Genomic DNA, 14,448 nt, shown 5'->3' on the forward strand with positions numbered 1-14,448 from the left:
AGCAGACATACCAGATATTAGTTGAAGAAAAATTAATAAAACTCATTTTAAGATTGTTGAAGAAAATCATTTCTAATGAAAATCATGTCAGCTACTATGAGGTATATTATCTCCCCATCAAGCACTCTGGCTATTAAGTTGGAGTTCAAGAATTCTCAAACACAACTTTTTAGGGGATTTGTAAAGTTTATGAATGAGTGTGATGGCAAGATATTTATTCCCCCTTCTTACAGAATATGACCAGGATTTCAGGGCTGGAGATGTGATAGGGAGTACCCTAGGAAACACTATCCCTATTTACAAAACAGAGGACAGCCCCCTCTTTTCTATTTGGGTAGTTCAAGTGAATACAAGAAACCTTCATCATCAACACAGAGAAAATGAGAAGAAAAGGATTTTCTCCAACTGTTGTTAAAAAACAAAAACCCAGAAAGTGGCTATTCAAAGTGTGGCTAAAACCAACAACACCTGGTCACCTCGAATTTAGAGATGCAAAATCTCAGTACTGGACACTACTTACTGCATCAGAAGCTGCAGTTGTGCTAGCTCCCCAGGTGATTTATATTCTTGGTAATGTTCCAGAGGCCCTGCACTAGACCAGCGTGGTTGCTGAATATTGGAATCACCTGAGAAGCTTTGCAAAATTCTAATCCCACCCTCAGGAATTCTGATTTAAAAGGTCTGGCTTCCCCACTGATTCCACAAGTGTAGCTGAGGCAGTGAAACACTTCAGAGTGCCTCTGTTTGCTCTGAAACAGCGACAGTTCCGGGTACTACTGATGTGGAACGAGCGACAAGATCTCCCGGAGGCCCAGGGATGGGGCCTTGCCCGGTACAGGTAGGAGAGGGCCCTGAGGCTGCTGTTCAGATCCAGGTGCCAGCTCTCCCCTGCACATATCTTCAATACTATTCATAGTGCATTTCAGGATGTAGAATCCGCCTAGAAATATGTCATGGTAGAGCAAAACATTAAGCCTGGTATGTTCTATGCCTGTGTTTTAACTCATGCTCAAACAAATCATGAGCATTGATCCTAGGACCCTCTGCTTACAGAAGGCAAGAAAGGTTATCCAAAGGAGGTTAAGGGCCTAAAACTTGGAAGGAGACAGCCAGGGAAGAAGGTGCCCAGAGGAAGCAGCACCCAGCGAACCCTGCTGTGAGTCAGCAAGCACTGGGCAGGCCCAGCCCCTTCTCAGGGAGCCTGATTAAGTATCAGCCTCAGCTGCTGGGCTGGGCTGCTGTTTCTTGTCCCAAGACTAAGTCTTAGCAACTTTTTTTCCCTCGGCTGCTTAAACTTTTTTTTTTCCCTGTAGCTGGAACTAAGTGTCACATTTTGCTCACTCCCGCCCCTTCTTCCCCACCCCTCCCAGGACACAGAGCGTGTGGAGGGAGATTGGAAGCCACCTCCAGTCTGGGGTGACTGCTGTAACTTTCAGTGCCTCTCACTGTAATACTATGAAGTTCCTCGGGAAGTCCAGGAGTCAGACAGCTGCTTTTCTGCCTCTTTGCTTGTTTCTTTTGAAGATTCTGCAACCAGGGCACAGCCACCTTTATAGCAACCGCTATGCTGGGTAAGTGAAGCAACTTTCAAGTCCTACATGTCTCTTTCAACGAGGGAGTGGTTTGCTCCTGAATGTGCTCTGCTTTTTCTGGTATGTGTATGAATCTGTACACTTCCCTGGTCACACAAAATGATGGTGTGCACAGAGCTTCCTACTTAAGTTTAGCTCACTGAGAATGCAATGGGCGCAAATTGAGCTTTTCATACTTTGTTTAGTGTGCCAGCCTCAGCTGTGGATCAATGTTGAGTGGGATTCTGTTTCTGAAGTAGCCACAGCCAGAATTTGCAATGTTTGCCTAGGTCAACGCTGGATGTGAGAGATGTTGTTAATGCCTTCTGCCTGTTGAATTATAACCTGAAAAATAAGGCTTTTCCTTAGAACTGTATGTGGGAGCAGTGGGTTGAAATTCACCAGTGATTAAGACCTGCTTTTTTTTTTTTTTTTTTTTTTTTGGTGCCTGGTAGCCAGAAGAGTGGTTATTAGATTTTTGAATCTGAGCAAAGCATAGGAGTCAATAACAACAAAAATAAACAGAATAAAAGTTGTCCACTGTAAAATTCTTGGTATTTTTCTGAAGAAACAGGAGTTAAACAATCAGTAGGTCAGCATGCTTTGTGTTTGCGTTCATAAGAAGCACAGGGTTGCATGTAACGCTGTGTGTGACTATGCACATCTTACCCTGAAGCCTTGCTGTAGAATACACAGCATGTGCTTTGCACAAATTTACAAGGGCTTGTTCTTTGACTCTGGAAATTATAGCATTCCTGCATTTTAGAAGTGAAGGGAACTTAGCTCATCTAGTTCAATTTCTTTTTACAGAAGGGGGTAAAAAAAACATGTCTTAGGAGACTGCTGTCATGCAATAATTACCAGTTAAGGAAAACTTGCAAACATATCTAGATTATAACCAGGTGGTGCTGAGTCTTAAAACAAAACTATTCTTTCTAGGAATAGTGTAGAGAAAAGTTTATAAGTTTGACTCTAGGAAAAAGAATCATGTTTCCCTTTCTCTCCTGTAGATTCTGGGCTGTGCCTGTAGAGTTCCCCTGAATTCTCTACTTACAGAGAAACTTTTAAAAGTATATCCTCAATTTTAGGGGATTGCAGGATGGGGATGGAGACATCAGTTGAGGCAGGGGCTATATAGATGGTAATATAATTCCAAACTTTTCCACCTCTGTTTTCCTGGGAGAAACAAAGGCGTGAACATCTGAAGGTTGCTTTTGTTTTTCATCTCTTAAACATTCACAGTCCAGGCTTTTACATCCTGTCACTTCGGAGATTTAATAACTCCGAAGTCAGGCTAAGTTTCTAGAACAGGTTATTCTGATCCTCTTAGCTGATGACAGTACATGTGATAACCCTATATCCGATGCTTTGTGTGACATTGGGGCTTATCCATTTGCGTAATTATTTCAATATGTGGAGCTCATAGATGGCAAGTTTGCATGCCTGCTTCAGCTGAACAGGTGTGCTCATTTTTCTAAGTACCACTTAACAGGAAATGAGTCCAGCAGTGGCTCCCTTTTCTTGTACATTTTTCTTATAGAATTTTCAGCAACTGGAAACTTTCTGGAGAAAGTTACACTATGTTTTCTGTTCTACAATAAAAGAAATAATTGTCATCCTTTTATTTTTGGCTGCTACCTGAGTTAGTCATAAGTGTATAAATTACCAGATGTCTGAACGTTGGAAGACAAAGATGCAACAATGAGTGAGAAACTGAAGAAGCCTTACTTGTCCATCACAGTAGATGCCTAGAAATGTTTCTAAGCACTCTCACTATTGAAAGGGGTGAAGGGTTAAACTTATTTTTAGATATGTCATTGCCTCATCACCAAAGGCAGAAATGCTGCCTAGGTTTGGGAATCTTTTTGCTTTACTTACTCAGGAACTACTTTCTGTAAGTCCAGTTTCTCATTGAACAAGAACTTATGGTACTGCAGAATAGAAGAGTATTTAGCATGATTTTGTTGCCCATCCAAAATTTCAATTCTAAACCACCTCATTTTTATCCCTCAAGTAATTTATTTTCCTTTTGTTGATGATTATGGAACAGTCCTATCTCTTACATTTTTGTAGAAATATTTTTGTATTTCTTGGTTGACTTGAATATGTGATTATCATTTATAGGACTCTGCTCATGAATAAAAACTAGAACACGCCGGGCAGACCAGCATGCCTCCTGAGAGCAGCTAATGAGCTCAGCGCTCTTTCTATAAAAGCTGGTTACAGTTGTATACTTCCAATTATATAATAGATGCTAGTAAATGGCAAATCTAAGTATCTCTGAGAAAACTGTAGACTACAAGGAAAATCTGATGATAAAAACAGATGCCTTTCTGAATAGCTATATTAAATTACATGTTTACAAAGGAGATTTAAAAATACATTTAAAAAGCATGCAGCATAGTATGGAGAAAAACTTGACTTCAAATAATATTAACATTCCACACTCAGGACTGAGATTCCCACACAGGCACATCAATCTGGGTTCTCTCCTGTACCCTCATCTTCTCATATAGCTGGAAGCAGACCTAGCTATTTATTACATTGTTGAGTGCATAAAAATAATACAGAAGATCCTTACATCAAATTAGGATTAACTTTTTTAATGACAGTAGAACTAAGAGTGGAACAATGCATTCTGGCAATGTTGTAGAATTTAAGTGGCTATGGTTTTCCAATAACTATTGAGTAACTTCATGCCAGTCAATATAGCATAATGTTTGCAATGTCTTAAAGTTCAGTTGTCTTGATTTCAATTTCTACTTTCCCACACTTAATAGGTCTATTATCTTGGACAAGTTTCTTAACATCTCTAAGTGTTAATTTACTTTTCTGAATCAGTGGAGATACTAGAAATTTCCTCACCAAGTTGTAAAGATTAAATGTAGTAACATGGGTATGGCATAGTTGGAATTTAGTGAGTATTTAACAGGGTGGTAAAGTTGCTAGTACTTAAACTTAACAGAAATATTTTTATAGTAATTGTTCTAAACCTTATGCAATTTAGGTATCTGCATTTTGCAGATAAACTAGATTTAATCATGTTTGAAAAACTTGAGTTTTGGGATAATAAAGAAGCAGGTTAGGTAAGACTGGTATTTTTATCTTGGTTTCTGTTTTTATGGTGGTAATGAGTCACTAGTGATAACAAGCAATAAGAATAGAAAATGGAAGATGAAGGAATTCAGTTGTCACAGAGAGTGTCAATGGAACTATATCTTCATTCCCTTAGCTGGTATTATTTGAACACCAACTCTGTGCATGGTGTACATGGACCAGCAAAGTACACACTCCCTGCTAGATTGCCATTTCCTAAGGAAAAGCAGCCTCCCATATAACATTAGTGCACAAAATGTATGTGTTGTATGGGATGGAAAGACTCTGAAGGTGGATCTGAAATCTCAGTGAACCCAGAGGGCAGAAGTTCCTTCCAGGGTCTCATTCTCCTGGGCATCCACCAGCTGCTGCCTATCCCCTGGGAGTGGACAGATCTAACTTCTGCCACCAGCTCTGCTCATGGAACTGAAACTACCCACTTAGGCCTCAGTAATGACGCTTACCCAGCTCTGCATTTGTTGAAGACTCCTTTCCTGCCTGGGCACAACTGTCCCTTCTATTTTCTTCTTCAAGGAAATAGTTGCAGCCGGGACTGTTGACTAGTGGCTGATGCATTGACTAGTCCATTTCCATGATGTGCTGTCCTGTCTCCCCCACCCCCGGTATTTAAGTTCACACGTCGTTCATGGAAACAGGATGTAGAGATTAAGGAATGAGACATGAAAGAAGGAAAGCTTTTTTTTTTTTTTTAAAGCAGTTTGGTCCTTGAAATCCTGGAAGCACAGAGGCCTTAAATTGGCATAATTAAAAGAATCAAGAAAAGAGTATGCTGCGAGGAATACAGTGACTTTGGCAGATAGGTTCAGTCTCAGGAGCAGTGTTCTTACTCTCCACCTTTTCTCTCTCTGCAATTTCTCCCTGTCCCAAAGAGCAGCTTATTTTATCCTCTGATGTTGGCTCACTCTTAATTCACTGAAGTTTTAGAAATCTAGAATTCAAGTCCAAGAGGTCAAGTTATCATAGGAACCTGAGCATGAAGTTAAACTCTTTTCAGACAAGACGGTCCTAAGTTCCCACTTACCAAAATTGGTCTGGTTTGCACTTTGTCCCCCTTGTTCTGGTCAAATAATCAGCAGTGCCTCCTTCCAGTCTGAAAAGGATCCTGAGTTGCATGGTAAATTTTTTGCTGTTACTGTGTTTGCGTCATTAAAAAGCTTAACTTCAAGCCTTCAACCACCTTATTTTATTCCTAAAAAGGAAACATTTCTCTAGTTCCTTCCATTCCCTTCTCTCCTTGTAGTAGCCATAGGGGCTAGGGTTTCTTTCAGCCTATGTTAAGGTAATTTTCTTCAAACTGATCTACCTTTCTCTAGTCCTTTCTCATACTGATGGTCTTGCTGAGTTAATTCCCTTGCTCAAGGATGTACTTTGTCTCCCTATATACCAACTTCAGGTCCCAAAATCCTATGCCCCAAATCAAGCAGTGTACTTGAAATATGAAATTTAAGATCTTAAAGATTGAAGATTTTACATATGAGTGCAAAATACAGGTCACTGGAACGTAGCAGATACTTGATAATATTTATTACTTTGCCTAAGACTAATTCTTCAGATGGTGCTGAAATTACTATTCATGTTTCAACAGTGAGAAGTGAAAGAAAGTTATGGATCTCATATCAATCTAATTTTTATATCAAGAGAAAATTGTTTTATCATGAGAATAATGGGGACCTTGTGGGAATCTTGTTCATAATCAGACACGTGTTTCAAGACCCCTATAATCACACTCTGAGATTCTCTTGCCTCTATTACACTCTTCCTCAGCCCTAAAACTCCTCTATGTTTGCAGGTCAGAGAACTAGAAAGCTTCAGTATTCTCTTGGAAAACTAGTTTTTCCATGACTTGTCAAGTCATGGACAAGTTGAGATGTGTGAGAAAAATAGATGTGACTTTAGACTTGGGGGACTTGAGAACTATGAAGGATGTATGATGGGGTCAAGGGTCGCTTTGAGCCTTTCCCACTAGTTGGTGTGTGATTAATGGAAAAACTCTCCAGTACCTCCGGAAGTTCCTTTCAGCCCTTGGCCCTTACTAATGGTGGACTATTTTTAGTTTTCTTTGTGTACTAGCTCAAAATGCAACCCCTGAGTGCTGATTGTTTATCAGTAGATTACACCGAAAGCTTTCTGCCCTGCTGTGTGTTCTGTGTGTTGGCCTCCTGCTTTGCTTGTTAGTGCAACGCTGCAGTTCTCTGCTGCTCTATCTCAACTTGTAGGCAGATGTTACTCTGTGGGGATTAGCATGCCTTTTCTCCACTGAGCTAGTGGAAGGAGTTTGGAATGCTCCTGGGTCACTTTCTCCTTGGAGCCTAAGCTGATAATTGAGTCTTTATTTTATGGCACCAGGATACCTTCTGGGTAATACCATTAAGCATAATCACTTCCCCTGCCTGAAAAGCAGTGAAGGATGTTAATGTTTCATAACTTCACAGCTTATATTGTATGAGCTACAAAAGAATTATGTTTTTCTTGTAAATAAAATTACTGAGCAAAAATGAAAGTTCTTTTGCTGACTTTAGTCTTTATTATGATCAATCAGTAGATAACTGGTTTATGGGATTAGAATTTGCCTTGCCATATAAATGCCTTTCCAATCTGTCTGAGCATTAGCTTCCTTGGAAGCTAATGGAAGTAAAATCTGAAGCTAGTGCAATACAGAATATGAATCTTTAGGACCTTGTTTGTATAGGATAGTAAATTTCCTAAATTATTTTATTGCAGGGTGAAAATCTATTTTTTTTTAAACAATAGCATCTTTATACTATTGTTATACTGTGATTTAATAACTGTTATTAAGGATACTATTCCGTGGTTTTTCTGTCTTTTTTACTGTAACAATGAACCCCAAAATTCGAAGGCTTAAACATTTCATTCTCTTCTACACTGAGCAGGTATAGTTCGTGTTGCCGAAGAACCAGGCTTCCTCTGTCAGTACCTCAGCCAGGCTCAACAACCAACTCCCAGAGGTGGTTCAGGAAGAGCCATCCAGCCTTTGACATCTAGCCATTAGACCAGTGGAAAGGAGTGGTGATTTTCCTTAAAAGGATAGTCCATGAATCCAAACAACACTTTGTATTTGCCAGAATCAGTGAAAGTCCTCAACTACATGGGAGGCTAAAAAATAATGGTCTCTGGTAAGGAAGAAAGGCAGAACTGGTAGAACATACTGAGAGATAACAACCAGTCTCTCTCTCTCTCTCAGGGTTCACTTTGATATTTAATGATTGCCTCCCATTCCTTTTGCTACTTGGTTCTCCTAAAGAAACAATCTATCCAAATGGTTTTCTAATGTTGTACTTTTCACTGATTAAAAGTATGCGATTTTACTTTATAAATGGTATTTTTAAGTCAGTGTTAGAACTAGAGGGAATAAAAAATTGTCTAGTCCCTTTATCTAACACATGAGAAAGCAGAACTCCAGAAAAGTAAGTGGATTTGCAAAACTAGTTATGGAATTCGGACTAAAATTTGGGTCAGCGGGGTTCACAGTTTACCTCACCTTTCACAATAATGCCTTAAAGTCTAGACATCTTCTCACTATTCCATATTCTCTAGGGTTTTGGGGGAGGAAATGAAGTGAAGTGATTTTGGCAAGCCAGAAGTGTTTAATGAGGGAGGATTTAACTTCATTTCTATTAATATTTGTAGGGTGTCTGGGCTGCTAGTCTGGAGCTATATAGATAAATAAAAGAGCAGGTCATTACTCTACATGATGAGTAACTCAAGCCATGAAACAAATGCCCAACTCTGGTCACTGGACCAGAGGTGTCTGAGGAGAAAACCTGATCCTGGGTAAATGCCAGAAAGGGTCATTTAGTATAGACTGAAAGGGAAGGTCAAAAGTCTGCTTGTTTATGAGATGAGTCTTCAAAAACAAGTAGTAACTTAAGTGGATTATTAAACATCTAAGGTAGTTTTCGTTTTTAAAAAAAAATGATACTCACTGGCATGATCTTTCTGGAGATATGGCACAAGATAAGAATTTCATTCTTCTATTGACATGGCTCTGACCTCAGTCATAAACAGCAAGTTAAAATCAGGTTACAGTATAGACAACAAGCTGATTCCAGAGAGAAGGAATACATTATATATGCAAAGAAGTACAAGTTGGAGAGCTTGGTCATACCTAAAATATAAAGGAGAGGTAAGATAAAATTTCAAAGTCATGAAATCCCCCTTTGTCCTAGGCCTTCTGGTTTCTCACAAAGGTGAAACATCTTAGGTGATGTTGTAAAGTTCTGCCATCAATGGTAAGTGAAGACTTGAAAACTAAAGATCTGAGATAACAATCAAAGGAAAAGGAAGAGAACCAATTAAAGAAATGTTGAAGAGGTAGAATTTTCATAATTAGATGAAACAAAAGAGGAATTAGTGTGATGTTTCTTAGAAGTGGGTAACAGTGCAACTCTATAGAGAAGCCAATGACTATTTTGGAATTTTTTTGTTTAAGGTATCTGTTTTCAATTAGGTAGATATTCTGAAGCTTATGGAGAAGATCTACTCTGTTAAATAGTGTCCAGTAACTGGTATAAGTAGAATTTCTTGAAACCTGGAGTAGAGGATGGAGTACTCACAAAGGATTCTTTCAGAAAAGTCAGAACCTGGTTAGAACAGGTGAAGAAGAAACAAATAGAAAAGTCTTTGAGTAAGAAACCCAGGGGAAAAAGAAATTCAAGAAAAGGGAGCTTGGTCACCTTAAGTACTGCAAAATAGTATTCGCTCATTTACTAAAGAAATTAGTTGTCTTGACATACTTTTGGTGAGGTGGTGAATAAAAACCAGAGCATAAGTTGAAAAACAAATGGGTATAATAAAGAGATGAGCAGTGAGAGTAGAACCATAATCTCAACAAGAGGAGGGCAAAATTTGAGGGTGGAACATCAACTGTTGTTAAAGCAGGGTCTATTTTGTTTTCCTTTACTTGAGATAGGAAAGATAATGGCTGCATTTTATGCCCAGTGGCAAGAATAATAGAGGAAGAGAATGTAGAAAGTGATAGAGAAGAGATGAAAACTAGCTGTCTTCTCTTCTGAAAGGAGGAGAGCTATGTGTCCTATGAAGAGATATGAGTAAAAGGTAATTTAGATTTAAAACATTCCTGAGGGTAAATGGAGCTTCCCAAGCAATACTGAAGGTCCAGCTAGTGGTACAGAGAGGAATCAATAACAGAACCATGAACCCACTCTATGATTTTTTTTCTTGAGGATCATCCATGTTTCCACGTGTTACCTGAAACATGCCATAGTGGACCCTTATCCTTTAATCTATCACAGTTCTACAAAGGGATGCATCATTAAGCCTTTAGAAAGTCATAATTCTAATCAAGCAAGATTAATGTCTGTAGTCTCCCTATCCATTCTCTGCCTTTCTCCTCTCCATGCCTTCTTGATGGGTCTCTGCGACTATAGCCAATTTCCATTGCAAGTAGGTAAATGGAGAGCAGGAGAAAAGAAGAAAAGTTGGAGTATTTCTTCCCCATTCCTTTTTCCTGGTTTGCCACAATTCTGATAGACTCTACCAATTTCCACAGTAATGTCTCCTGCTGGTCAGTCTCTTCAAGGGCCAACACTTCTTGCCTTCAGAGAGAGAACCCTTCCTTTGACTCTTCAGATCCAGGGATCACTAATTTTGGGGTGCTTTAGTAACACTTGAGTATTCCCTTACCCCACCAAATTTCTGTAAACAGCTCCCTTATTATTGACTCCTTAGCTGAGAGCTGAGTCATCTGAGCAGTACTCTGTTTTTGCTGGGACCCTGAATGATAGAAAAACCAAGCTACAACTGAAGGCAGAAAGAATACACATCTGACACTGAATATTTGTGTTAGTTATTTATGGAGCTTGAAATTAAAGAACAGAAATGAGGCAGCAACAGAACAAAGAGGATAAGGGAAAAAACTGCCACTCTCCAGCACTGAATGAACGGATACAGTATTTTGTAAATAGAAATGTAATATAAAGTATAACATCAGGGAAATTCTTATGTCCAATGTTAATTAGGATGTGTCTACATAAAAACCTTTCTATTACAAGATTGATTGACTTTCCATTGCTTTCTACATTCCTCGGGAATTGAGTAAAGAATTTGTGAAATTGTTCTAGTGTCTTCACCAAATGAATGGGTCTCTCAGCTCCTTTGTTTTGCCATTACCTGAGAGCTTCTCTTTCCAGTCTTCCTCCCTCATTCTATGACACTTATTGGACAATACGAGTGTTGACTTACTAACCATCATTTCTTTTCCAAAGTAAGTTTAGGAATGATCAAAATAAAGTGACATTGTCTTTCTCCTGGGGGTTTATGTTTTAGAATTTAAGTGTGGGGGGGAGAATGAAAATGCTACTATATTAGGTCCGCTGAAAATGCTACTATATTAGGTCCGCATACCCTCTTCATGCTCTTTCTCAACCTTTGTTTTCTTAGCGCCTGTACTATGTATTTTTGTAACATTTTCAGTGTAGATTACCAACTGCTAAAAGATGAGAATTCTATGGGATCACACATTTTTATCACTGGATAAGAATCCTAGTCTATTTTTGCACTTATACAAACCTTGTTCATTTGCACATATCATTTGCATATTTTCATTTCCCCATCTACCTTGCAGTTTATCTTCTTATCAGACAAATGCATGACTTACCTAGAAGTCTGCTGAATTCCTTCTTGTGATTTTTTTTTAAGTGTAAAGAGTACACAAGATTTGTGAAAAGTTGTGGTGGGTTCTATTACATCCTACCAATCACACTTCCTAGAAAAATAATATGTGTGATGAGGTGATAGCAATATATTTGGCACTAAAATTGCTGAACATATGGAAGGTTAGAGGCACTTGGGATAAGTGTATATTGCAAGATGTCTGGATTAGTTAGAAATTTTCTACTGAAAAAATCTGAATCCTTGACTTACAGGGTAGAAAAGGAGGATACACATAGAGGACATCAGTTCTCCCTAAATATTCAGACTTCTGTATGGAAGCCCAGGGAGGTGACTGCAAGTGACAAATAGAAAATCCTGTTAATGCAATATCTGAAAGAAAACAATTCTAGAATTTTAGAAATATAGATTGCCTTATTTTCTTTAAGGATTTCTTTATTTTTCTCTAAGTGCTTATTGCTGAGGTATTTCACCTTTTACAAAAGCGCTTATCAAATTTCCCTAGTTATTTCATCCTATCTATCTAATCTTCCAGGCTTCCCACCCCTAATTCCAAACCTTTACTAATAAAATTAAAAAAATAACTTTTCTTTTCCTGATAATGGTAGTGATGTAGCATTTGATCTGAGTTATCTTGGTGGTCCTATCTTGCAAGTCCCTTATCCTTCCTCTTTTGTCCAAGTCTTGTCTCAACCAGTCAACACTATTTATGTGACCATCACTTTGTAAAGGCCTAATAACAGAGACACTTTCTTCTAGAAATATAGCACTGACGTGGGCACTAGTAAATAATGTAGACCTCCATGGGGTTGATACCCTAATGGGATGATAGAAAATTAATAAACTATAGTGTTAGCTTCTGATAAATATTATGAAGATTAAGCATAGGCAGGAGATAGTGTGTCAGGAGAACAGATAGAAGGAATAAACAGATCAGGCGCTAACAAGTGGTGGGAGCCACTTGGCCTGTCCCTAGACGGTGAAGCTCAGAACAGCAGCAGCATTTCAGAAATTGTTAGAAAGCTGTCCTTGGTGGTGCAATGGGTTAAAGTGCAGCACTGTGAAACTCCGAAGCCACTGCAGCACAAGATCGATCCCTGGCTAGGGAGCTGACCCACATAGCTCGGCAGACCTCTCCTGTCCTCCCCACTGCTCCCTTCAGCAGTGTATTCCCTATTGTCTCTGGTGAGTCCTCTCACCACCACCACCACCCCGATACCCCTCCATATCTGGCTTGTACCCCAATTCTTGTATACATAAATTTGTGCATACAGAACTGGAGTACAGGCCAGAGGCTCAGGGGCGGCAAGAGGCTTCACCAGAGACAGGGCGGGGAGCAGAATAGGCAGATGGACGAAGTGCACTGCTGAGGGGAGCAGCGGGCGGGTCACGCCATGTGGTCACCTCTGGGGCAGGCGGGAATCGAACTCATGTGGAAGTGGCTTTAGCTTCTCAGTGCTGTGCTTTTTAACCCACTGTGCCACCAGGGAGGGCCCTATACATAAATTTTAAAAAGCAGGTGCCCAGACCACACTCTCCTCCACATTAGGAAGGCAGGCCCACAATCCAGGCTTTAACAAAACCCCTGGTGAGGGTACCAAAGTTCAAGAAATACCCTGCAAGACAATCACCCAGAGGATATGACTGGAGCTGAGCCTTTGAGGACAGTGGTTCCATATTCTGCTGTTGTTTCCAGATAGGCCTTTATTTCCTATGTCTCTTTCTACCTCACTTCCTCTAAGCCTTTGTTCAGGTGACACACATTTCTGGAGAGCCTTCCCTCTTCCATGCCTGCTTCTGTTTTTCTGTTTTTGTATTTTTCTCCTCCTGATTTATTTCACTTAGCAGAAATAGCTTTTTTTTCTTTTGTCTCTTGTATTTATTTACTGATCTGTTTTTACATCATTGTTTATTTTGGTACAATGTTGGATTTTTTCCTCTCAGGTGTTGTCACCATAAAATCATCATTACCACCCCCATGAACCATCACCATAGTCTCTCATGCTCTGCTTTCCCATTTTGATCCGTTTCCCTCCCCTGATGAATGTCTCCAATTTAGTTTAACTGCTAGTTTTTTCTCCCCCCACCTCTCCCCACCACCCATCCCTTGTTCGGTTTCCCCATGTTGCTGCTATAAGTGAAACCGTCCGTTATGTAGTAGTTCTCAAACATCACTCCTCAGGAGGAGTCCCCTGGCCCACAGGCACTGGGATCATTCCCTATTCCAGATCCCAAGAACTGTCACTTACAGCACTCACCACAAATGCAGATTATTGCAGCTGTCCATGGATATTCTATCTTTCATTTCCAGTTATAAATAAGAGTGTGGTCCTATTTCTTATTCTAAGCTGTATTGTCATTGGTGTTTGGCACTTTCAGTAAAAGTTTAGATGGATGGAAGGGAGGTGAGGAAGGAGGCAGGCAGGCAAGCAAGGAAGGAAACTAATAAAAGAGGAATTAAACTACTGACACTTGCAGGCAGTTCTGCCAGACTAGATTTCATCAATGACAAGTAGTGAGAACTAGAAACCATTTGTCTCATGGCTGTGGGAGGAAGGTGGGGTTCCCTAGAATCACTTGGATGTGCCTAAGTGTGATTTTGCCGACCCACATGTCATTTTCTCCCTGCTCAAAAGATTGTGGTATCACTCGTATGATTACTCAAATTTGATTGCCACTATTTAACCTATAAAAGCTCTTAAACTGCTCTGAAGAACATTCTGCTTGGAGAGGAGATCTCTAAGGCTAAGATGCTATTTCCTGCTGAGTACCAGGGTGGCACCAGCTTTCTATAGGTTTATTAGCAAGCAAAGAGTGTCTTTTTGTGACTCTTGCTTTACCATTGAGGAGTACACATGAGCATAGATCAGCCCATAGCCACTGATTCTTGTTGAGTTTAACTTCTCTAATCTTCTATTTTTATGAACCTCTGGATTTCTTTACTTGTTGCCATGGTCGTGTTTTTAAAATTTATCTTTTTCTCTTTCAATGTATTGGTGAAATAAATTCCCGCACTCACTTATCCATAAAAAATTTCAGGTGTCACAAGACATGGGATGTCTCTGGTGAATATAGGCAGGTTTCTTTTAAAATATGCTAACTTAAGGAA

At 39.6% G+C, this 14,448-nt stretch overlaps 1 protein-coding gene across 1 annotated transcript in view; it reads left to right on the forward strand.

Annotated features, from left to right (window-relative positions):
- Window positions 1–1,211: 1,211 nt before the first annotated feature.
- Window positions 1,212–14,448, forward strand: part of CPA6 (carboxypeptidase A6) — a 236,904-nt gene continuing 223,667 nt past the window's right edge. Inside the window, exon 1 of the mRNA XM_004679817.1 lies at window positions 1,212–1,571. Coding sequence (XP_004679874.1) covers window positions 1,456–1,571 — 116 coding nt within the window. The 5' untranslated portion in view covers window positions 1,212–1,455. The remainder of the gene's footprint in view (window positions 1,572–14,448) is intronic.

The sequence above is a fragment of the Condylura cristata genome, unplaced genomic scaffold (assembly GCF_000260355.1).
Source record: "Condylura cristata isolate star-nosed mole 26May11 unplaced genomic scaffold, ConCri1.0 scaffold00009, whole genome shotgun sequence".
Taxonomy (NCBI): Eukaryota; Metazoa; Chordata; class Mammalia; order Eulipotyphla; family Talpidae; genus Condylura; species Condylura cristata.